Source organism: Pimephales promelas, chromosome 6 (assembly GCF_988280905.1).
Source record: "Pimephales promelas chromosome 6, fPimPro1.hap1.1, whole genome shotgun sequence".
Lineage (NCBI taxonomy): Eukaryota > Metazoa > Chordata > Actinopteri > Cypriniformes > Leuciscidae > Pimephales > Pimephales promelas.
The window spans coordinates 35,576,534-35,602,219 of NC_142774.1; the positions used below are offsets into that span (position 1 = coordinate 35,576,534).

General features: G+C 35.3%; 2 protein-coding genes across 4 annotated transcripts; one reads left to right on the forward strand and one right to left on the reverse strand.

The window, feature by feature from the left end:
• Positions 1-1,242: 1,242 nt before the first annotated feature.
• On the reverse strand, positions 1,243-15,910 carry rgs11 (regulator of G protein signaling 11). The gene is made up of 17 exons (XM_039651497.2): positions 15,744-15,910; positions 15,038-15,134; positions 14,220-14,270; positions 12,823-12,929; positions 12,658-12,709; positions 11,811-11,869; positions 11,628-11,704; positions 9,968-10,049; positions 8,154-8,219; positions 7,797-7,820; positions 6,730-6,791; positions 6,461-6,574; positions 6,246-6,361; positions 4,303-4,390; positions 2,389-2,527; positions 1,832-1,914; positions 1,243-1,723 (listed from the first exon to the last, which is right to left on the reverse strand). The coding sequence occupies exons 1-17, from the start codon at positions 15,804-15,806 to the stop codon at positions 1,591-1,593; spliced, it is 1,413 nt and encodes a 470-aa protein (XP_039507431.2). The 5' UTR covers positions 15,807-15,910; the 3' UTR covers positions 1,243-1,590.
• A 1,922-nt stretch (positions 15,911-17,832) lies between these two features.
• On the forward strand, positions 17,833-25,626 carry ints15 (integrator complex subunit 15). Of its 3 annotated transcripts, none has more exons than XM_039652057.2 (8): positions 17,833-18,080; positions 19,723-19,925; positions 20,045-20,266; positions 22,236-22,401; positions 22,561-22,862; positions 22,955-23,156; positions 23,255-23,294; positions 24,925-25,626. In XM_039652057.2, the coding sequence occupies exons 2-8, from the start codon at positions 19,728-19,730 to the stop codon at positions 25,220-25,222; spliced, it is 1,428 nt and encodes a 475-aa protein (XP_039507991.2). In that variant the 5' UTR covers positions 17,833-18,080; positions 19,723-19,727; the 3' UTR covers positions 25,223-25,626. The 3 variants fall into 3 exon arrangements, with proteins under 3 accessions (XP_039507991.2, XP_039507989.2, XP_039507990.2); XM_039652055.2 differs by lacking the exon at positions 17,833-18,080 and adding an exon at positions 18,598-18,731; XM_039652056.2 differs by lacking the exon at positions 17,833-18,080 and adding an exon at positions 18,619-18,731 and having other exon boundaries at positions 19,726-19,925.
• Positions 25,627-25,686: the final 60 nt, after the last annotated feature.

Sequence of the window (25,686 nt, forward strand, 5' to 3'; positions counted from 1 at the left end):
ATAGTAGGAAAAAATATATACTATGGAAGTCAATGAGACCAGAAACTGTCTGGTTACTGGTATTCGTCTAAATATCAGAAAATCGGCTGAATGGATTCGAAAACGGTAAAACTCTGGGGGAGTTGTAAAATGAGCCTATTTCCAAAAAAAGTGGAGTATCCCTTTAAGAAAAACCTCTGTATTTCTAGATATGCATAATACTGTACTTCTGACCCTCAGGCCTTTTTAATTGACATGGCAACTGTCCTTTAAAACTTTTCTATTTAATTGTAACAGCAAGGCAATTCATCTCTTGTTTTTTCCAGAGGAGGTCAAGTGTAAAGTTAAGGTTGGAATGTGATGTTTTACAATGTTTTATATAGATTTTTTTATTGGAATTACATATTTATATGCCTCTAATATATATAATAAAATATTTATAAAATGAATTATTTATTCAAAATTTCTACTTCCTTCTTATGGGATTTGGTTTTGATTTTATGTTGATGATCTTGACAATCCTTGTTCTTGTTTGTTTCTAATGGTAGGCCTTGTATATTGCACAAATATGCATTTATATTTTAGGGTGAGAATGATCCAGTGCAATCACAGACTATATGTTTAAAGTTTCTTTGTTGTTGTTGTTTATTTTTTATTCGTGCTCCTGATTCCTGCCTCTTTTCTTAAAATGTACTGTAATCTATATGCCAATAAATGGAGATATACATATTTGAATGATTATTGAAAGCTGGTTACTTTTTTTTAAAAAATTCAGCTTTTTTTTTTAGAGCAATGCTTACAGTAGTATTAAACTTTAGGTTTGGTTACATGAACATAGTTTAAAATCAAATAAGCTAATGCTGCGCAATTAACATAAAATTAAACACTACCGTTCTAAAGTGTGGGGTCTATACAGTACATTTTTATATACAGTATATATATATATATATATATATATATATCACTGTAATTTTCATGTAATTGTAATCACATTTTTTTGTCAAATCAACTTAGATAATTTATGTAGTTCAGATAACATAATATTTTGAGTTTCTGATGATTTTTCCATTTCAATGAACTTGAAATTTTAAGGCAACCAGGTTACTTATTTTTTTTATATATATATATGGAATTGGTTATGTAGGCCTGTAACTTTATTTACTATAGATTTATAAATTTAAGTTGTCCGATCATATCCCTTCAAGTATTTACTGATGCATTTTTATAGTATATGATGTACATAAACAGTGACAATAGTAAATGCATAGCTGAAAGGAAAATCTTTATATCAAATAAATATATTAAAAACATGACAATGTGTGAAAAAGTCAAATTCCGCTTAAAACGCTGAAGAAAACATTCGTAGAGCAGCTGAAAGTTTGTGAGACTGTGAACATGTCTGATTATATTATTGCTACATCATAAATTGTATCTTTGAAATGCATGAGAAGTTGTGCTTCAATGATAGAGAAATGTGAATCAAGCATTATTTTAAAATAATAATCTTTAGCTAATGCTAAAGTGTTCCGGAGACGCTTTAGCTAACTTTTTTTCTTTTTTTTTTGAGTACAACCGGAGGGTTTAAAATAACAGTAACTGTTGTGTGAATGTTTAAAGCTGGGATGCAGTTCCAGGATTGCTTTGTTTGACAGAGTTCTTTGCCTTCCCATCATCCTCTGCGGTTGGTGTGGCGAGAGCAGGTGAAGGGCTGGAGTGACGCTGGCGGCGCATGAACGGGAACCCACTGGACATGCACACAGAAACACACTCACTCATAAGACTTCTCTTCCTTTGCAGACTGATCAATATGGCTTTTATGCGTCTTTAGCTGTTGTTCCATTTGCGTTTTTACCTTTTCTTGGTTTCCTGTGGTACTATGGCTCTGGCTAATAAGTTCTTGTAGAGGTCGGATTTAAGATAGCGAGGGTACGAATCCTACAAAGAAACACAAATCATTAGCATCCTTTTACAGCATAGATCCCTTGGCTTGTTGACATTATTAACATCATTTTGGATGATTCAATCACAAATGACCCGGTTCCATTGACACCTTACAATAACTTGGAAGTTTTGTTGATTTACACTACTGTTCAAATGAATACTTTTATTCAGCAAGGACACTTTAAATTGATCAAATTTTACAATATTAGCTACTGTTTTTTGACTGTATTTCTTGGTGATTGTAAGAGACTTATGAGTGTTTCAAAAATCCTACCCCAAGCTTTTGAACGATATGGACTTTTCCCAATTTGTCCAAATCTGAAGTCACACTCTGGTCTTATAATATTTTGTTACATTTATATAGCGTTCAATGCTCAGCACTCAATGCGCTTTACATATGGAAGGGGGAATCTCCTCAATTAATTACAGGCACCTTTTCCAGTTGATCGAACAAATTTAACGTTATACCTTTTTCATAAGGAAGTAAATGTGCATTTGAGCATCATCCAAGACAAATCGATGAGGGCGCTTGAATCCCTCCAGGGTTTTTTCCATGGTCTTGCTATCGATATTCACCCAGCGACTCGCACCAGGAGACAGAAACTGCCTGATAGATTAGAATTAAGATCAGTTACAATGAAACAATCACATGAATACGAGACAAACTAGAGGTGACGAAAGACTTTCATTAATATAGCACACATATGTTTAGTTTTAGTTTCAGCTTTGATATTTAAATCACCATATTGTAATATCTGCACCTTTAAAGGGCACCCCCTCCCCCAATATTATTAAATGTATGCTTCATCTTTCATTTTTAAATTCCTAAATTTGATCAATGAATTCAAATATTTCGAATAATAAGACACTATAGGGCTGTTACCCTAGGGGCTGATCAACTTAAATCATTTACACTGAAAAATTACAATTGCATAAAATAATGTTGTGAAATTCATTTAAATTTACATATTAGAAAGAATGATATACTTTTAAATCTTTAACACTAAACCGCCAGTAGGTGGCGGCAGGCGATCGTCTTGAGTGAGTCATTGATTCATTCATTCAAACGATTCGTTCAAACGGCTGATTCATTCAAGAATGAGACAGATGTCTATGATGTTTATGAATATGTCATTGAATCTTTGACTCAATCGATTCGTTCAAAATGCTGAATCATTCAGTAGGCTAATGAAAACAGGTTGAGTGTTCCTGTGACATGCGCCATGGTTCTGTTGTGATTTTTGTTTGGAACTATTTTCGCTGCTGAAACAGAACAAAAACAGCCAATATTACATTTAAAAAGTAAGTGATTTCATTTTAACTGTTTATTGAACTGTTGTAGGAAATCAATGTCACATTTTCAATCGTGATGGTGTTCAGGAAAAATAAATGAGGTTGCTTTAACATATGTTAAAAATATAAAAACTCCACATTTAGATTGTTTAGGCAATATGTTGTTAACTGTGTGTGTGTGTGTGTGTGTGTGTGTGCTGCAATCATTTGTGTAGATTTCTGCTCGAGAGGCTGCGCATCAACACTGCAACCTACCACCGTCAGTCAATAACACCGACAGTAAAGCAGCACAACCTATGAAACTAAAAATGAACAATAAAAAACTAAAACGACATAAGCTTAATTTAAAATGTCTTAGGAACTACAGGATATTTAGAGGTGGATAAACGCACTTTGGAGGTGGGTAAACGCTATTTCCGAATATGCATAAACGGCGTTTACGTGCGTTTAGCCTCCACTACACCCGTCATCAAACATTGAGGCTCGGCCTAAGTATTTTTATGCACACAGTGACGCGACCAATCAATTACTTAATGCTTATTTTACACCAGAAGCGAATAGCAAGTCAAATTCACCCTGTGAACACTTTGAATCCATTCGCGTGTCAAGAGCGAAATTGACTGCGACTGCTACAACTTGAGGGGGCTGGCTGCAGGACGACTCAACTTCCACGGACAGTTTGTATTGTTTTATATCAAGATTTTTCTTTAGTATATTTTTTGGGACAATTAAGGCCGGTTTCGGGATTCGGGACTAGTCTGGTCACCCTAATACTGAAATATCAGACACACAATCCCAGCAGCGCTTTTGAGAAAGAAAACGCATGTGTAACAGTATAATGGATCTGTGTGTCAGGTCTTAAAGTTACAGCAGCCTAATAAACCTGCTGCCAAATACAAATATCTATATGGCAAAAAAAAAATTGTGGCCAGTGAAAATGAAGAAAAATTTTATATGTATATTTTGATTTTGATACATATATTTAAAAATTATTTCAGGATTCTTTGATGACTATAGAATTCAAATATTTATAAAATCCATTATGCATTATAAATGTCTTTACATTGTAACATATTGTCAAGGGCATACTTGTAAACCTCGCCCACTTTCTCTGGAATCTTTGAGGTCTCTCCGTGACGAACGTCCTCACAGGCCAGCCAGAAACACAAGTTCTCCGCTGATAACAAGAGAGAGGCAGAGGACAAAAGAGGGGAGGGATGAGAAAGGGAACGGGGGAGAGAGAAACATGAAAAGTTGTTACTTTATTCATTTCTACAGAGTGTGCTGTAGGATAAAAATGGAATCTGTTAAACCTCCAAAAGTACAGACAGGGAACGACAGTTTTTAGACAGTCAGCTTGTGCCATGAGGTAATGATGTGATTGCTTGTTGGCCTATCAGCACGAGCCCTCTCGAGTTTCATGACTGAACTAGCTATTTCTTTAAAATTTGCATTTAAAAGAACTACACTCAGGGCTTGACATTAACCCTTTATAGGGCACTCATTGAAATACTTGGAAATTCTCAATTTCAAACATAGAGTGTTATTGGAGGATATTATAAGACTTCTAAACATTTGTGAGTTTTTTTTTAAAAAAAATTATTTTTTAATATAATTAAAAAATTATATTAAAATTTAAAATTATAATAATAATAAAATTATAATAATAAAAATTATATAAATTTTTTTTTTTAAATAAAAAATATTTATTTTTTGTAGGTTGGAAATCAAGGGGAATGATGTTACCATATAAAAGCGGGTGGATTTCAGCATTGGCATGTAATCCATTTTGGCAGTTTGAATTTATTAGGCTATATAATATATACGTTTTTCAATTGTAGTCTTTTAAAAAGGCATCTGAAATAAAAATATAGATTTTTCTAAATATTTAACCCTAATACCGAAATATCAGACCCACGATACCAGCAGCGCTTAGTTGAGAAAGAAAACGCATGTGTATTGTGTAACAGTATAATGGATCAGTGTGTCTGGTCTTAAAGTGACAGCAGCCTAATAAACCATATTAATAATAATAAGCCTATTAAACACTATTCAGAACTGGGTTATAATAAAATATGTTTATATAAAGTGGGAATCAAAACAAAAAATAAAAAAATAGCACCGTAATTCCAAGTTGTCGGACCAATACATGGTATTCTTTGAAGAAAAAGTCTTTTGTAATTTAAGATTTTGCACAATTTTGTCCACTATGCCAGTTTTTCCACTTATTTGTTTTTAATATGCATCCAACATTTTTGTAACACATCTGAGATACACCATTTATACAATGTTTTGTTTCAACTAAGATTTTTTAAAAAGTATTTTATTCAGCAAGTGTGCATCAATAATGAGAGTAAAACATTTTTAATATTACAAAAGATTTGTTTTTAACTTTCTAAGAATCCTGTAAAAAATGTATCACAACAATATTAAGCACCACGACTGTTTATAAATATTGATAATAAGAAGAAATGTTTCTTTAGCATTAAATCAGCATATTATAATTATTTCTGAAGGATCATGTGACACTGAAAACTGGAGTAATAATGCTGAAAATTCAGCTTTGCCATCATAGAAATAAATTATATTTTACATAAAAAACAGATATTTTAAAATGGAATAATATTTTACAATATTACTCTTTTTAATGTATTTTTGATTTTTTTAAAAGGCAGTTTTGGCGAGCATAAGATACTTCTTACAATCTTACAGACCCCAAACGTTTGCACAGTATTGTAAGTATGATTGGCTTTTACACAAAAAGTCAAATATTATAGCCCAGCATTACATTAAACAAGTTTTTTTTTTAGCTGTGCACAGATGGCATTAGATGGGTTTTATTCTCAATACACCCACCAGATGGCGCCAGTTATCAATAAACCAAATATTAAAATTTAAAACACAAATACAAAATATTGATCAAACCGATTATTGGTCAATATTTATTCAGTATATGGTACTCTAGTATATATCCATGCACTATGGTATTAGGATCTGATGCAAACACAGTACGTGTGTGTGTGTGTGTTTACCGCTGAATTCTTTCTCCAAATAAACAAGGAACTCTTTTCTGCCCATTGGGTCGTTCAGCAGCTCCATGAAGCTAAAGCTCCAGCGCTCCACGCGCAGTTTAGTCGGCAGAGCAACTCTGTTTCAGGAAAGCAGTTATACAGAGCAATTATGACATATTAGACTTCAGGAGTTTAAGTAACATTAAAATGTTTATTCATGTGTTAATGTGACTCACGCTTCAGAGTTCATGTTCCAAAACATGACATCATCTGTGATCCAGGGATTGCTGGGAAGGCATCCTTGCATTATTGGGTCATGGGGCTGAAACTGCTCACAGTACTTCACGTAACTGCACACACACACACACACACACACACACATGTAAGCCATCACAAAGGGTTAGTTCTTTCTTTTTAAAAGATATTTTGAGGACAGTCCATTAGCTATAGCCTGGAGATCGAGGCTATAGCAGAGTGAAGACACACACACACACACACACAGTACCTCTCAAGGCAAATTGAGGACTTGACACGATTCCTCGCCAGGCTTCTCCTGTTATGTTCAATCTAGAGCCATTTAACATAAAAACACAAAAACAAGTATGATGGGATACGTTTAGTTACAGCCTGTGCTGTATGAGTAAGGGATAATGTAACGTCAATTATTTTAGGGTCGAAGTTTGTCGCAGACGCAGAGCTCTCGACATCTCGAAAACGCCACGCTGATATTGATCCTCGTTTTATTTCTCCATAACACCCAATGTCAAAACCAAACCACATGTCAGTTTAATGTAATGTTAACCCATAAAGCTAAGTTTCTTAAGTTTGATAATTAATCTGCTATGTCATGTTTATGACATATTTATGACAATTTATGGTAATGTCAAGTTGCCGTTACCAAGACACTGACAGGTTATGATGTATCAGTTTATGTCAAGGTGTCATAACCAAGACATCTCAAACAATGTCATATTTGCATTAAAAATGTCATACTTGAGCGAATGACACTTAATGACAGTTGTCATAAACATGCATGAAATTTCCTTGTCATGTGTCATGTCAGTCTTATACAAACCTTTTAAGTAAAGTGTTACCAACATTTCTTATTATTTATGTTGAAAACATTTACAATTATTTTTAAGGAAACTGTGATACTTTTTTTTAAGATTCTTTGATGAATACAAAGTTAAAAAGAACAGCATTTAGTTGAGTTTTTGGTAAAAAAATATAAGTCTTTACTGTCTCTCTTGATTCATTTAAATCAAACCTTGTTTTATATATATATATATATATATATATATATATATTTTTAAATAACCCAATCTGTGTATATATATATATATATATATATATATATATATATATATATATATATATGTGTGTAATGTATATATTGTATAATTTGATATAAATAATTTATAAAATATTTACATTCACATTTATTCATTTAGCAGATTCAAAAATAGAAGATAGAACAACGAAGAGGTTAAACTAACAGTAGGACAACAATAGGTAAGTGCTATAATATATATAAATATTTATAAATATATAAACACTATTCAAATGACTTACCTCTTTTTTGTAGAATTCTGCATTCTTTTCTAAAATTGACAAAATTACATATACATCTATTAGATTTCCTCAAAAGTTGCTATTAGATAAACTAAACTAAATCTGCAACTTTCTATGATCTTGCAATGAAATGAAATGACAGCAGGAAATGAGGCAGTGTTTTAGAGATTACTTACTTGAACAAGGATGCATGATGTAAAAACAGAAATAAAGAGAAACACGCTGTATATGATGCTTGAACATGAGAGATTCTGCTGTGAATGTTTGTTCATATACGTTTGAAACTTGCTCTCTCTCTCTCTGTGTGTGTGTGTGTGTGTGTGTGGTTAGTTGTGTTGTGGTGATCAGTTCACTGACCAGTTGCACTCGTGTGTTCATGGTTCTTCTCTCCGGGCCGTGATCTATAATGTCCAGCATCCCCGGCTGAGAAATGTTATAATAAAGAGATATACAGAAGATCAATGAGAAAATAATGATGTTTAAGACCAAATTTATGTGGCAAATCCTTGATCTATGTATTAAATAAACTTTAAAATATCAATTAGTGTAACAAAGTAAAAGAAGTACATTTATTCCTTAGACCTGGAATACATGCAAGCATAAATGCCTTATTATTTAATTTCAAATATATATATATATAAAAATCAATAAATATAATGTATTTTTTTAATTATATATTGTTACTTTTTTAATTATGTTTTTATGCAAACCTTTTTTACTTGCAGTTGAAAAAAGTCAAAAAATATGCACAAACCTTTTTTATTTATTTTTATTCAACGGCATAAAAAAAGCTTCCATCTTGATCATTTTATCCATCCCCAAAATATTAAAAATGTATTTCATAAATTAAAACATGTGCATCATAGAATAGATGTCAGTCATTGTGCATATATATATATATATATATATTTAGCTATAGATAAAAATAATGTGAGCCTTGTTTTTTCAAGACTTTTCTACACACACACACATACATTTTTATGTTTTATTGGGACTATCTATAAACATAATGATTTTTATACTGTACAAACTGTATATTCTATCCCCTTACACTAACCCTACCCCTAAACCAACCCATCACACAAAACTATCTGCATTTTTACATTTTCAAAAAATATCAAAAAGGACAAGAATGTCAGATATTGCCATCTATGCAGAGACATTTTGTCCCCACAATGTATGGTTTACCAGGACACACACACACACGCACACAGTGACAATATAGGAATGAAATGGTCTCTAAATCCATCCCAGATTAAATCATCATCTGGATTCCTCGTTAAAATGCCCTTGTGCAGGAATGCAAGAGAAACTCTCTCTCTCTCTCACACACACACACACACACACACACACACACACACACACATACACTTAGTAATGGAATATCCTCTTAAGCGCTCAGCCAAAAGATGGAACCATTAGAGATATACCAGCACACACACACACACACAATGATTTTTATACTACAAACTGTTTATTCTATCCCCTTACACTAAACCTACCCATCACAGAAAACTTTCAGCATTTTTACATTTAAAAAACAAAAACAAAACATTACACACAAGTGTCCAGACAAGGTCAAAATCACTGGTATTACGATATTTGTGTCTAATGTAGGGATTACCAGGACCACACACAGTCTTTAACACAGCCTTTCCGGTTCACTCTCTACTATTTCATCCACTTAACACTTAAGCTCATGTTAAGCAATGCACATATCTTTTGCAGTCATGTGTGAATGTATTTTGAAGGGACCAATGTGTTCCACTCTATTTCTTCTTTTCTTCTGCCCTCCCTTTCCCTCACGCTCTGTCCCCTTCCCCCTTTTTCCTCTGCTTTGCGATGCTTTTAACGGACTGGCTGAATATTTCATAAGCAGAAGCTGGATACAGATATGAAGGCATTTGCCAGACGGGCGCAGATGTTGTCGCTGCTTAAGCATCGTATGCTTGCTGATATGCTTTGAATTTCTGTATTACAATTCTAAAAGGCTTGGATAAAACTTTACTTTTTTTAAGGATCAAGTAAAGTAATTCAATTTACCCCACAATACTGTTTGTGAGATACTTTTTCAAATGCAGAATGCTACTGTTTATTTAATTTAATGCATGGGGGACATTATATATAATATATATATATATATATATTATAGATAAGTGTTCAGTACTTACTGGAGGTCTGTTCACTAGCCAGTAGGCTTGTTCCTGACACTCCAGCACTATACGATCTGCTTTCCGACGCTGTTTTGATGCCCTGAACACGGAAATAAAACAAAAGGCAAATGTACAGATTGAAGTACAGTAACCATGCTAAAACAAAATAATTTTGCTCTGGACAACAACCTTCAGAAAAGCTTTTCTAATCCAAAGAATATGACTAATATTTATTAGCGCATAAAACTTGAAACATTCAAAACTTTAAAACATTGAGTCCTATTAAGTATTTGCATTTTTATTTTTTTTTATTTTTTTTGAGGAATTGCTTACATTTTGAAGCAGCTTTGTGCAACGGTGGGATGAATTTGGATATAGCCACAAGGTTTTTGTATTGTAAAAAATTTAATTATCAACCTTTTTTAACACTTACACCTTTTTAATACCCTTTTTAATAGCATTCGAGACTTTCGGCTCATTAAGATTGTTTAATGTTTTTAATAGAAGGCTGTATTTATTTAGCACAGGTGGGACGCTTGCCATTATATTTTTAAAACAATAATATCTTAGTAAAAACCTTAAGTAATATTGACAAACTATATATCATTTACTGATTTGGTGACTGATTTTCAAAATAAATTTCACAGGAGCCGTAATTAATCAATTTGCAACAAGAATATTTTCATACTCATAAAGCGTCTTCAGACTTTTATTTTGAAATAGCAATGAACATGAAAAAAACATGAAAAACAAGGTAGAAACTTTAGTTTGTTTTAATGCCAAGAGTTCAAAAGATAGCATCCATTCAATTATTTTAGAAAAAAGGTCTGAAAATGTTTCGAAAAATAATAAATTCACCATTTGTGATGTGGCAGGAAGCTATAACGCACATGCGTGTTCTTTGTATGCGTTTCTTAGAGGTTGAATTCATATCAAAATCTGCCAAACTTTGCATACTACTTCTGAATAGGATGTCTACTTCATAAATTGTATGAAAATTGTGTAAATGAGGGTTCAGATCACTCAAAACGCATATGGAAATGGAGACGCCCTTATATGGGCAGTAATGGAGTCTGGTTGTACCCTAGTGAAAAGGTTTGGTACTGCGCCCAAACAAAATCTCACAGAAATCTAATTTTTTGAGGTATCAACCTAAAATTTTAAACACACTTGTTCAGATTTTTGGCTTTGATTTTTCTGCAGTTTTAGAGTCGCCCAGGGTTTGAAAATATATATTTTATATAAATACATTGTACATTCCAACTCAAAACTTCTTTTTTTCTGTTTCACTTTCTTAATTTATTTTTCTATTTATTTTTGTCTATATTCCAAAGCATTCTAGAATTACAACCATTTAAGTTCGAAATGTGCATTTCCATGTCTATTCAAAAAAGGGGGGGTGACAGTTAAGAGGTTAATTAAAAGATCGTAAAAACAATAAAAATCATTCTATTATGATGATTTGCTGTTCAAGAAACATTTATTGTTGTTATCAATGTTGAAACCAGTTGTGCTGCTTAATGTTCATCAATTTAATGCATCCTTGTGAAATTAAAAGAATTCATTCTTTTAAAATTAAAGTGAAAAGTTAAAATAGTAGTACACAGGCCAATTCCGATTGAAACTAAATGTGGAATGGAGGGTTAAATGTAATAGGCTGAAGGAAAAGAAGAGTTACCTGAGCTGCTCTCTTGCCTGCATCACAACAAAGTCCCAGGTGTGGTTGATGCGTTTATGTAAAGCATTATAGCACTCCTAACAAAGACAGAGATTGAGAAGTGAACAACAGATCGATTCATGACTTCATTGTACAGTCTTCAAGTTCTTACTGAAGGGTGTGATAGGCATTTGACCCACATACCTTTTCATACTCTATTAGTTCTCCTTGTTTTCGGATATTCTTCTTGGCCAAGTAGATTGCTAGAACACATAAAAATAAAACATATATAAATATGATCTACTTTTGTATTCCATGATATAATGAAATGCATTTCTGTCATGACAGCTCTCTCATGACAGAGTTTTTGTCATGGTAATGGATCTGCCATAGATTCTGTTATTGCTGCTCAAGGCCTTAAACTAACTTTTGCCACACCTGCCAAGAAAAATTAATCTAAAAATGATCTGAGAAAAATAACCGCCCAAATAATTTTTTTACCGACAATAAAATTTTTTCTCTTTTTTTTGTTGCAAAAATTCACAAATATTTACCACAGCTTATAAATACCACAGCTAAAACTACTAGCGTAACTAATACAAATTTAAAGCATTATTAAAGACAAGTAAACAGTCGGTAATAAAATAAAACAAATAATTAAATTTCAAGCAAATTTCAATATAACAAAGATACAACTGAAATAAACAGTGTTTTTCAGGTAGGTCTAACAGTAGCTTTCAGAAATTTAATAAAGTACGTAAGTAAGTGTAAAATAACTGCATAGCATTCACGGTCACGAATCAGATCTACTTTATACAGGTGGAGCTGGGGAAGGTGTGGGGTTTCGGAAAGCACGATGCAAACTGCTACAGCAAATGCTAACCAAGTGTCTGAAAGTTGAGCAGTGAGCTCATTGGCTACTGATACACCAGGAACCAATCAGCACTAGTTTCATATTTTGTATATGGGCTTGGAAGAACATGCAGCTAAGTAAATGATAACAGACTTTTCATTTTATGTGAATCATGCCAAATGGGAAGGTAGATCTCACCATAGTCCAGTTCTGAAGCAGGCCAGCATGTCGACGTCCAGTAGTACGGAGTCTGTTAGAGACAGATATTAACTGAGATGTGTTGTTTTTGAATATGGGAGTTTAACTAATTCTGATATTGGATTTGTGAATCAATATTGTGTAAGTGTGCGTGTGTTTATTTACCTGAAAGCGATATGGTGAATCATCAGCTTTCAGAATAAGGTGTCTAGGCTCTTTTAAAGGGTAAATGTATCCATATTTCACAAAGAAGTGTCCAATGTGCAATGCCTCTAAATAAAAATGAGAAAAAATGTAATCACATACAAAATATATACTCACACATCGTACTTTTTTTTGGTAAAATATTTGAACAAAAATGTAAATCAAGTAAATAATTCATTTAAAAAAAAAAATACAACAAAAGATGACAACAGATTCATTCAAGCTGGTCATCAACTGTCTGACATGTTGTAAATACCAGCCTGATCACCTAGTAAGCCAAAGACCAGCTTACATTTATGTGTTTGACAGATGCTTTTATCCAAAGTAATTTACACTGCATTTAAGCTGTATACTCTTTTTCAGTTCATGCATAATCTGGGATTGAAACCCATCTTCTTAGCATTGCTAGCACCGTACTCTACTGTTTGTGCTATAGAAACAGCTTACATCAGCTAGAATCTAGCTAGTCATTTCCCTAACACCCACATATGCTTTTTAGGGAAAATATAAACTAAATATTGATTGAAATTATAGATTTCCATCTAACCGTTGCCTACAGAAGGTGTTCCCTCATTGCGGTGCACAGATCTGCCAAACTCTCTGGGGTCTTGTTTAATGCAGACACAGCTGTGTGCAGCATTGCTTGTTTATTAGGGCTTTTCAGAGCTGAGCCTGTTCTCTGACTGCGTGACATTTGAGCATTTATTATTAAAAATCTTCCACACAACTCAGCTCAGATGACATCAAATCTGACTTGAATGTGCCAAAGCAACTTTAATAAGCAATTTAGCTACCCGTGTGTTGTGTGTGCGTGTGTGGGAGTACATTTTGAAATCCCTCAGGAGAGAACATGGAGAATAATGTCATCCCTAGAGGGTACTCCATATAAACCACACACAGGTGACTGGAAAACACCACAGCAGATAGCATGGAAATTATTACACACACAGACTATATATATATATATATATATATATATATATATATATATATAAAGAGTTCAGATGCAAAAGCCTCTAAATGCCATTTGAAATTTTCTTCTTTAATGATGATTTTTATCAAACTTGTACATTTAAGTTCAGTAATTTCACTTAAATAACAATTAATAGGTAATTATCATTGCCATTTAAGTGAAATCACTGAACTTAAATATACAAGCTTGATAAAAATTATCATTCTAGAAGAAAATTTCAAATGGCTCTTAGAGGCTTTTGCATCTGAACTCTTCATATATATATATACATATATATATATATATATAGAAAATCCTTTGACTATAAATATGGCATTGTTACAATAAAGCTCAAAGCTATGCATCAAAGACAAATAATTAAAATATATTTATATTAATGTCCTACCTTCATCAGAGATAGAAAATTTCTTAATCAGCCATTCAACAATGTCTATACCTGTATAAAATTAAAAGAGTATCATTGTCAACATAAGCACACACAGATACGAAACATCTATCCATCCATCCATCCATCCATCCATCCATCCATCCATCCAACCATCCAACCAACCAACCAAACAACAGCAGAACTGACCAGTAAGCAATAAGCAACACCAAGCTTAATATTAATATTCAGACAGCAGGAAGTTCCCATTCCTAGCTTGGATAGAATGAGCATTTATGTTTTTTTTAATGAACTCCTGTTATATAAAGCAGTTATATAAATAGGCTAAACATTTGATTAAGTGTCAACTTTGATGAATTGACTTTAACTTCTAAGATTTGCCAAAGAAAGTAATTTGTTCATTACTACGTAGCCCCGTGTCCTCTGAGAGACCGGTGCAGGGGCAAAACATTCACTGTTAGACTAATTAATAGCCAGAAAAATGAGTGCAGAGACCGAAAGCACACACAGGAGTCTAATTTCACTGCGCAAGCTTCTATTGATTCACTGTGCCCATGTCATGCGCACTCAAGACTTTCCGAGATATGCTTGGATAAATGTACAGTATTTCCACAATAATAATGACAAACTACTCTAGTTGTGTCTCAGCTGTCTCTCTAATCGTGCCGTAACATGCCACAGGCTGGAAAAATAAGCGGAACAGTCATATCATGGGATTATCAAGTGAGAGAGAGTGAAGCTTGAAGTTTGATGCAGTCATGGAGAGAGTGACACAGAGAGAGAGAGAGAGAGAGAGAGAGAGAGAGAGAGAGACTCACCAGTCATGGCGTGTGGTATGACAGTAATGAGGAGACGCTGGTTGCGCAACTTGATGCCCATATCAGGGTCCTGCATGGATATGATCATGCGCTCCATCTGTATGTGAATAAAGAGGAAATATTTGTAATAAATTATATTGATTTTTTATCGCAAAGCATTACTATTTGTGAACTGCACAAAAGCTAAAAGGTGATTAAAACTGTAAAAAACAAATATCTTTAAAGTGTTGAATAAAAAATGTCAACTATTCATGTATTTACAGTAATAAAAAGATACATATAAACAGGATGCACACCTTAATAAACATTAACTTTATTATTATAGTCAAATATTAAATCAATTTTACTACATTTTCTATTATGTAAAATTTCATACAATTATTTTTGGTGATTTAATTCAAAAACAGCGAATAATAATTAATCAAACAAATATACTGTAATAGGAGGAATTGGATAACTTGTTTACTTAATTTTTTAAGGAAATTTTGTTATATAAATCGTTATATAAGTATCCTAAGAAAATCCAAATGCAAGTGTTCAAATGCATTCAAAACCTTTTCTGTAAACAAACTTTAGTTTTGTCTCTTAGGACTTTCCTAAGTTCCTGTGATTTACAAGCAATATGAAGCTCAGGCTCTTCTGCTGAAAGACAGTATCTGGATCTAAGACTGTAACTGCTAAATGAAAATACAGTTTAGGGTCTTACCTTGGTCAAACAGGGCATTTGCTGTCGCTGCACTCCATCCTGACTGAGTGTGTTGATGGTCATGTTGACTGCACCTCGTTTGCTCTGGATGTGAAGTTATAGAGAACTGGATGATGTTGATGCTGGAGAGTCTGGTGTCCCATCAGAGGAGAGGCGATCGATGGGGTGGCGCTACATTGAGCAGTGCGTGTCATAATCAGGTATTAAATAGCGCCTCCCGGTGGTGATTGATTCGAATTGAATTTTGTAGAAAATCAACGGAGACACCTCTTCTACCTCTTTAACGTCCATGGAACATTTTCTTTCCACAAAAAAATGTTCTTTATTGTATAAAAGGGTTTTTAAGATTCCTTTGAAGAACCTAAAATGGTTATTTTATGGCATCACTGCAAAAATGTGATGTGATAGACATTTATGGCATCAGTGCAAAAAACTATGGATCTGTTTCCCTAAACAAAGGCAACTGCTAGCTAGGCTAATCGCAACTCTGAGGGAAAAAGTCGGAATTGGGAGATGTAAACTTGCATTGAGTTTGTTTATTTTAGTTGCTGTAACCTAAATATGTTGTTGAAATTAACTAAATTGCGAGTTATTTCTCACTTTAATTTAGTTTAACTTGATATACTAAAATAATTCAAACTAAAACTTAAATAAAAATGTATAAAATCGATGTATGATAGGATACTACAAAATAACTGCCTCATAGGTAACGTTAGCCAAACTATTATTTGAGTAATGTAGACCACTCCCATGCAAACACCAATGTGCTCTTGTTTGCGCTTATGTGCTGAACCTTTATTGAAACTATGGAATTAATGAGGAAATAAAGAATCAAAAAACTTTCATGCTGCTTCTCTTCATGTCTTACTGGAAAAATGTATGCACTGTTAAAGCAACACTATGAATTTTTTTTTTTTTTACCTTAAAATAACGTTTCCAAAATCTTATTAGTGATTCATCAAGTCATAACAGGGTGAAAGGCACTTCTGCCAAAGCCTAACGGGGTCTGTATCTTTTACTTGCACTACGGAGCTCTTGGGTTCGGGTTGTAACCCGACCACAAAAAGAACTACAAAATTCGACTGCTTTACGGCAAGCTCTACAATAGTCATTATTTCGTTTTTTCTTTGTTTCTGATGTCGCAATACATCCTTTCATGAAATCATGCAACATAATCTACCTTGTCTGTGGACAGCGTTCATTCTAAATCCGGTGCTGGATAAAAAATGAGCGTGCGTGCGGGAGTAGGCTAAACTATTTATGACAGCGGTAACGGACAATTTTGTTTCCGACCGAAGAGGAAAAGTTCGATGGTGCTGTTTTAACTTACAGGGCATGAAGTTAACTTTTTCACTGTGGCACTGTGGCACTCACCTGCCACAGACTTTTTACCTGCCTTTTTTTTTTTTTGCCTCATGAAGGTGAAACCCTTATATATATATATATATATATATATATAAACACAGATAGACCTAGATCGTATGATGCAGGTCGTATGTAAACAAATCACACGCGGCTGTGTTGATGGCTGATTTAGTCACTGTGTTAGATGTGAGTGACCAGTAAAGGATAAAGGAGGCAGCAAGCTACTGGAAACGTTTAGAGGTTTATTTCCACAGGATGGCGTTACAAAAGTAAAGCCAATGCTAACCCAATGGTGGTAAACCAAACATACCAAAAAAAAAAAAAAAACAGCAACGATGGGTCACTGCATTTGCCTCTGAAACATTTACAGAGGTCAAGGGCTTACAGAACCTGTTCTCTCACAGAACACTAACTCACATACAGAAACAATTAACAAATTTATACCTTGGTGGCCAGCACCAATTAAAACATAAAGGGGGATACACAGACATATAATGGCCATTACAGACAATAAACAAATATGAAAACACCCAACATACATAAACAAACACCTCAAATAATATCAAATGACTTCACTTAATAAATATACTTCTTAAAAACAAACAAAAGAAAAGCAAGCAAAATATTCCTTGGAGTAAATGATGGTCCAAATTCAGGAAAACAAATAAAGGCAATCATTAGGTTTATTAAGAATAGTGGGTTGTAATAATAGGATTTAGGAGAATTTAGTTCATTCTTTTCACACTCCATCACACTGGGTGGCGGTATCCACCTTTAAAGTTGGTTCGCAACCCGCCATAAAACCAAAAGAAGAAGAAGAAGTAGTTCCCCGGAGAAGAAACGGGAATGGTTGTGGCCCGATCATTAGCCAGAACCATATATATACGTCCAATGTATCCACTCGAACCCCTTTTGATGGTGCACCAGCTCACGGGACGTATCAAACAAACAAACAAACAAACAAAAAGAACGGTAAGAATAAACTTAAACTAAAAGTTAAAGAGTGTGCGTTTGGAATTAACTCCAAACGAACGTTTAAATAAAGTTTATTAAACCAAAATGTTGTTGTGTATTCTTTACTGTAAACAAATTCCATTAAATAAAAACTAAAACTGACCTGACCCAGGCTCACCAACAACCGCCACAGTCACGTAGACAGACATGTCTTAACTTTTTAGTTACAGCGTTCAGGATCCGTTAACTATGAACTAAATTAATATTGTTATTACTGGTAGAGTTACCGGGGTATACCTGACATTTTCTCACCGGTTACCAACATGCACACGCACACACATCTGTGCAACTAGCCTACATCAGCGTTACATTAACTCATCCCATCTCACCAACAGTTTAAGGGCCGTTATAGTCAAAGCGAGCAAGCGACGCGCTCCCTTTCATAAAAACAAATTAGTCACGTTTGTTCAGTTGAAAAACGACTCCGGTACACAGGTGGCGCTGAACAGCCACGCTTCTCTTTACTCAGCCGAATCTGCCATGTCCTGTATGGGATTCCGTACTAGTTATTTTGTGATGAACAACTTTCACATTGTGAGTTATGGTTATGGGAGATATGCATTTGCTGATTGAGAGAAGCTAATGTATCGAGTCTAATTATTATCTCAGGTAAGGGTGTTTTAACTATACATATATATGTAATTTGATCTAAGGAAACATTCGAAATGTTAAGCAACCGGCGTTTACTAATGCGCTGTGTAAACAGCATCGCTTTGGACAATGTGTTTTGCCGTAGAGAATAATCTCTTATTGTTGGTGATGTGTGTTAATAATTAACAGTTTCCTATTATCATATTTATGGTTGAATAAGAGCTATTGTAATACGATTTAATAACTTATGTTTTTTTACAGATTAGATTCAGAACTGCTCTATTTCACTATGTTGATAATGACACGCTTTACAACAAAGTTGTGTGATATCTGTACAGTGATAGATGGTACTTTTATAGATAGGCTACCTTGGTTTTCTCTAGTATTATCCCAAAAACATAATAAATGTCCAACATCCATATTATATTACCATAATGGTAGTTCCATTATGGTAATATAATGGACAAACGTTCTTTAAAAATAATAATAATAAAAAAAAAATTAAAATAAGAATGATCATTGTTTTTCTAAATTAATGTGCCCTCATTATCTTTCATCGAAATTCTTACCCACCCTCTTGCAAACGACATCTCATGACGTGTTTACTCTGGCTTGAGGGCGGGACAACCTGTCACTCACATGACATCACAGCATTTTTTGTGCTATTATGTTGTTGATGTTATTATTATGTTGTTTTACTCTGTAAACTGAATGTTTAAATAAAGCATTTAAAAAAAAAAAAAAAATCAAGTCCCATCCTACATTTTTTTTCTAGTTTGAGAAAAACTCTGTAATAACATTATTAGGGAAGAAAAGTCTATTGCATTACATGACACATGTCCAAAATTCATGCTATTACCATGCTTCATGTCTAGAAATAATGCATAAAATGATATATTTTGGTTCATTATGTGTTACTTACTTATAGCTGTCTTTCATATGTTTCATTTATTAAGGTTGGCAGTCAGATGCTTGTATTTGAATTAATGGTGTAGTTTCTCTTCCACAGCAGAGATGAGTGATATTCGACATGCATTGCTGCGGCGTGATCCGCTGAGCGCAGCTAAAGAGGTTCTGTATCATCTGGACATCTCACTGGGCAGCGCTCTGCAGAGCTCCTCGGGCCCCACGCCTGGATTAGAGAAGACCACGGTGGACCTCGTGGAGGAGTTCATCTTTCACATCCCTAAGGACAGGAACATCCAGCCTAAGGTGAGGAACGGGAATCTTTTGACTAGGAGTAAACCATGCTAACTAGGGTGGTAAGATGCATATGAGTGAACTTTGAATGAAAATGGATTCAAGGGAATTGTGTGTTGTGTTTGACACAGAGGATGAGCTGCGTTCAAGAACTGCAACTGCTGGAGATCATGTGCAGTTACTTCCAGGAGCAGAGCAAAGACTCAATCCGACAGATCATTTTCTCCGCTCTCTTCAGTCTCCAAGGCAACAAGGCTGACGAGAGCCGCATGGCCATGCTGGGGAAGCTGGTTTCTATGGCGATAGCCGTGTGTCGGGTGCCCATACTGGAGTGTGCATCCACCTGGCTACAGGTGTGTGGTGTGAAAGTAGCATTTTTCTTTGATTTTGTGCCTTGAGTTCAATGTTTTATGATTCATGATTTCTCTGGAGCATGTTAACTGAAATGAATGGATAATTTGATCAGGATGCTTATTGTGAGTTACATATCAAGAACAGTGATCATTTACTAATAATTGCATGGATTATTTGTATTTATATTATATGAGAAATTCTCACGGAAAATGAGGAAGAGGAAAAGGAAAGGCTTTGCGGAATGCTCTTAAATGGTTTGGGCGTGCAAATTTCTAACATCATTTAAAATACTCCAAATTCATTAAAGGGTTAGTTCACCCAAAAATGAAAATGATGTCATTAATGACTCACCCTCATGTTGTTCCAAGACCTCCGTTCATCTTCGGAACACAGTTTAAGATATTTTAGATTTAGTCAGAGATTTTTCTCCTTTGAAAATGTGTGTACGGTATACTGTCCTTATCCATAAAGGAAATAAAGACATCATCAAAGTAGTCCATTTGATATCAGTGGGTTAGTTAGAATGTTTTGAAGCATCTAAATACATTTTGGTTCAAAAATAACAAAAACTACGACTTTATTCAGCATTGTATTGTCTTCCCGTTCTGTTGTCGAGCCGCGTTCAGTGACGCTGCTGACGTGTTATCAGTGCGGCTGAGCTTCGGTTACAGTCTGAGAGAGACACACACTGTAAACAAAACAGTCTTCACAAACATGTCTAAGGATTTCGACACAGAGGAAGACTTGGATTTTTTTGCCCAACCATATTTATTTGAACCCGAATACACCAGATACACGTTAGCAGCGTCTTTCGTCATCAGCGCCACTGCGGACTCGTGAACGCGGATTGACATCAGAACTGGAAGAAAATACAATGCTGAATAAAGTCGTAGGCTACGTCCGAAATCGCATACTATGTGAGTAGGTACTATATTTAAAAAAGAAAATCAAGACCGTTAAAAAAGTGCATTCTATATAGTATGAATACGGGTAGTATGTTTCGGGTAGTATCCGGACGTACTACATGCGCCATGTTGTTGTCGCGTGATATACTATGTCACTCAAATGACATCACATGACACGATATATTATGTCACAACAGTGTGAAAATTTAAAGAGCCCATTCCAGTGACTGCACCAACTTCGCGCTGTTTTTAGTTCTGTTTTCGCCTGCGTTTTTACGTCGTCCGAGCCGACAACCAAGAGGAGGCGTCGGTCAGCTGCTCGCAGATCACGCCTTTTGCGGAATTTCTCAAATAATATTTATTTACTTAATAAATTTTACCTCATAAAACACACACACAACCCATATGAACAATGACAGATGTTGATTTTTTGCAAGGAAAAAGCCATTTATTTGCTTGTGATATTACCGTCGATAAACATGAACACGCGTGTCTGTGTTTATCTCCTAACGTTTCAGCCGTGTCTCCGGTTTCCGCCATTTTTAAATATAACGACAACAACTCCTCTCCCGTGGAATCATGGGATAGTAAAGTGTCCATCGTATGCGCACTTCAGAATCTCACCGGAAGTAGTAGGTCATCCGGGTACTTTTCGCCTGTTGTTTTTCGAATTCTATGACTTCGGACATACTACTCTACTCGCGTACTGTTTTTCGCATACTTTATAGTAGGGAAGTATTTGATTTTGGATGCAGCTGGGTTTTTTGTTATTTTTGGACCAAAATGTATTTTCGATGCTTCAAAATGTTCGTAAAGAGATCGTAAAACTATATATGAATTGAGCGGTTCAGTCCAAATTTCCTGAAGAGACACGATCAATTTATATGATGAACAGATTGCATTTTTTGTAAAATAAAATCACTATAATCACTGTCTCCCGGTAACATCTGTTCACGAGTTTAGTTCTGGAGGAAAATAAGAGTTTCTAATTTTTGGGATTTGGGGTAAAATATGACCTGGACAACATTTCAAGCATTCATTATTTATCTGTGTTTTATCTTAGCGCACACACTCTGCGTGGTGTGTGCGTCTGGCTCAGGTGCTGATGGATGATTATTGCACACTGGTGCCATGTGCCATCTCTACCCTGCAGAACATCTGTTCAGCCAGCCCTCGCTTTTGCTGCCAGCTCATCACTGCAGTAACGGCACTCTATGACTTCTCCTCAGGTACCAGGTTTCCTTTTTGTCACTACAACTTTTTTTTTTAGTTTTTCTCTGTCTACTTTATAATACTATAAACCAATTTCCTTAAGCAATATTTAAGTATTTTATATAATATATAAACCAGCCCCCAAAAATTGATATATATGACGTTGTCGCTTGTAGATGAGTTGACTCCGCCCCCTGCACTCTTGGAGATGCTGGTTGGTTGGATCACGGAGGATCCCAGACTTCTGCTCCTCACCTTCATCAACACACCCCTCAATTCCAGCCTGCCGTTGGGTTGCCTCGAGATCACGCCTCTTCTGGGTCTGCTCCGCTGGTGTGTGAAAGCTCCATTAGCCTATCAGAAAGGCCGGAAGTTGGCTTTGACCAATGGCCATGGAGAAAATGAGAAAGGAACAGCATATGAAGAGCTGTACTCTAAACTGCACCTCAGTGTTCTTCAAGTCTTTCTCATGCTGCAGGTGATGTATCTCTTCTAATACAATATTGTGAGGCTTTGAGGATTTCATTCAGTATTAGAATACATAACAGGTTTTTATTTTAACTCCTGCAGGTCCACCTGACAGAACAGAATTTGATTGGCCGGCTAGCCGTGCTTCCTGTGGAGTCTGTTGCCACGCTAGTAGAGGAAGTCAGCCGGCTCTGTGAGAAGCTCACGCCCCTTTCAGCTGCCAATCATATCCAGCTGGCTCTGGATAGGCTGGCACAAGCTCTTCAGGTCGCCATGGCAACAGGAGCCCTTCTGTGTGCCAGAGGTAAGTGATGTTTACTTCACAATGGCCTGTTTGGGTTTTGATCTGATAAGAGCACCATTTCAGTGATGTCATTTCCTGTCATGTCATTTATTCCTCAGAGGATCTACGGACTTTGTGCTCCAGACTTCCTCACAACAAGTAAGTCACTGATCACAGATGGGGAGACGTTCAGAATTATATTATGGAATCCAATAAATGTGCCCCTGAGATGGCATAGTAAAAAATGGCATGAACATGCATGAAAAAAGTTTGGATATATACACATGCAACATACAACAACATTAAATAAAGTCTTGCTTGCCAAGGCTTGATTTATTTGATAAAAATACAGTAAAAACAGCAATGTTGTAAATATTATTACAATTCAAAATAACTTTTTGATTTAATATATTTGAAAATTCAAATCTGTATATACATTTTTCTATCTCAAAAAAAAAATGTGAATGCTGGTGTACCTATTTTTTTTTTAAGTGCATTGTGTAATATTTAGGAGGATCTGTTGACAGAAATGCAATGTCATATACATAACCTTACATGAACCGTTCATTATACACGATACTGAAATCTATATACACCCCTTACATTGAAATTTTGTGCCGACATGTTTCTACAGTAACCCTAAACAGACAAACTACTACAGAGCGCATTTCGTCACTATTTTGTTCTTCGTGTTAAACATAATTTCTTTCTCAATCTTTGTAAAGAAACCTCACTAGCTACTCTCTGATGTCTCAGACGATGACATATTTTCCTGCCGACACCGTAACTTCCCTTGATTGCAATTCGGAACCTCACCACTAGATGCCACTAAAAATTACGCACTGCACCTTTAAGTATGATACTTAAAGGGTTAGTTCACCCAAAAATGAAAATTCTGTCAGTATTTACTCACCCTCATGTTGTTCCAACCCCGTAAGACCTTCGTTCATCTTCGGAACACAAATTAAGATATTTAGGATATTAAAATCGCTCCTGCATACAGTCCATAGGCTTCTTGAGGGACTGGCTCTTGCTGTCCCCGAAAAGTAATTGAAGACATCGTTAAAATAGTCCAAGTGACTACAGGGGCTCAATCTTAAGTTTATCAAACGACGAGAACACTTTTGTGCGCAAAAAAACAACAAAAATAACGACTTTATTTCAACTATTCACTTCCTTCTCCATAAGCCTGTAGTCCGTTAACGTAGTGTGATTGCGTAGAGCTACGTCACACGTATGCTCACTATTGGCCGACGCTGGTCATGTGTGTGTGATGCGTGTGACGTACAATAACAGAAGCTTACGCTATTAAACTAGTAACCTGACTCGCGCAGAGGGAGAAATAAACGAATAGTTGAAATAAAGTCGTTATTTTTGTTGTTTTTTTGCGCACAAAAGTGTTCTCGTCGTTTGATAAACTTAAGATTGAGCCCCTGTAGTCACTTGGACTATTTTAACGATGTCTTTTATGACTTTTCGGGGACGGCAAGAGCCAGTCCCTCAAGAAGCCTATGGACTGTATGCAGGAGCGATCTTAATATCTTAAATATCTTAATTTGTGTTGCGAAGATGAACGAAGGTCTTACGGGGTTGGAACAACATGAGGGTGAGTAAATACTGACAGAATTTTCATTTTTGGGTGAACTAACCCTTTACGATATTTATCTGTACAGCCACCCTCCTCTCCAGATATCTCCATAAACCATTCAAAAAAACATCTCTCAATCACTAAAAAAATTTTTGTTTATTTGTGAGCAGTGTGTTGTAACTGTTTGTTCTCATGTTGTAGTCTGTTGCAGCTTGTGATGTCCGGTCCAGTGGTGCAGCCTCCACCTCACAGCGGAGCCTTCCAGCCCAACATGTACCCACACATTCACTCGGGTCGGCCCTCCCCGCTTTCTCCCCACAGCCCACACCAGTCAACCCTCCCCTCACAGCACATCCCACACACCGTACTCTCAGCGCACCCCACACATCCAGTGCTCTCCCCACATCGGCCAATCACAGCCCACGCCACACACCCTTCTCTCTCCCCTCACGCCTTTCATCCGGCTGCCATGACCTTCCCGTACCGGCCCATCCGTTAACCAGCAAACCAGGACTTTTGGACTACCCTTCCTTCTATTTAGATCTTGTTTTATATTGGATCATCTTGAAATGTTCTTGTAGTCACATGGTCTTGCGTATAATACATTGTATTTCAGGTTTGATATTGACTTTAAAAAGCACTTGTACAGGTTGACTGAAATGAGAAATGTTATTTCAGCCCAAAAAACAAAAAGGTCATAGCAACAAATATATTTTTGGAAAAGTGTCATTTATGGTTAAGTAGCAAATTAAACGCATTTTATACTTGTACGTATTCCACTATTGGATTTAAAAAGCAATTAGTAACAAATTACATTTTTACTCTTCAAACTGAACTGCATGCGAGTAGGTGATTACATTGAGAATAAAAAAAATTCAATTGCTAATAAAAAATTAGAACATCTTTCATATGTTTTACATTTTTTCATGTTTAGCTCAGAATATGTAGAGTATCCTTGTTTAT

Bases quoted from the DNA above. Each gene is read 5' to 3' on its own strand.
- rgs11 (XM_039651497.2), bottom strand. From the start codon at position 15,806: ATGACCATCAACACACTCAGTCAGGATGGAGTGCAGCGACAGCAAATG. The intron at 15,135-15,743 runs GTAAGACCCTAA...ATTCACATACAG, and splicing joins AAATGCCCTGTTTGACCAAG to ATGGAGCGCATGATCATATC. The intron at 11,870-12,657 runs GTGAGATCTACC...TATGTGTTCTAG, and splicing joins TGCTTCAGAACTGGACTATG to CAATCTACTTGGCCAAGAAG.
- ints15 (XM_039652057.2), top strand. From the start codon at position 19,728: ATGAGTGATATTCGACATGCATTGCTGCGGCGTGATCCGCTGAGCGCA. The intron at 22,863-22,954 runs GTGATGTATCTC...TAACTCCTGCAG, and splicing joins AAGTCTTTCTCATGCTGCAG to GTCCACCTGACAGAACAGAA. The intron at 23,295-24,924 runs GTAAGTCACTGA...CTCATGTTGTAG, and splicing joins TCCAGACTTCCTCACAACAA to TCTGTTGCAGCTTGTGATGT.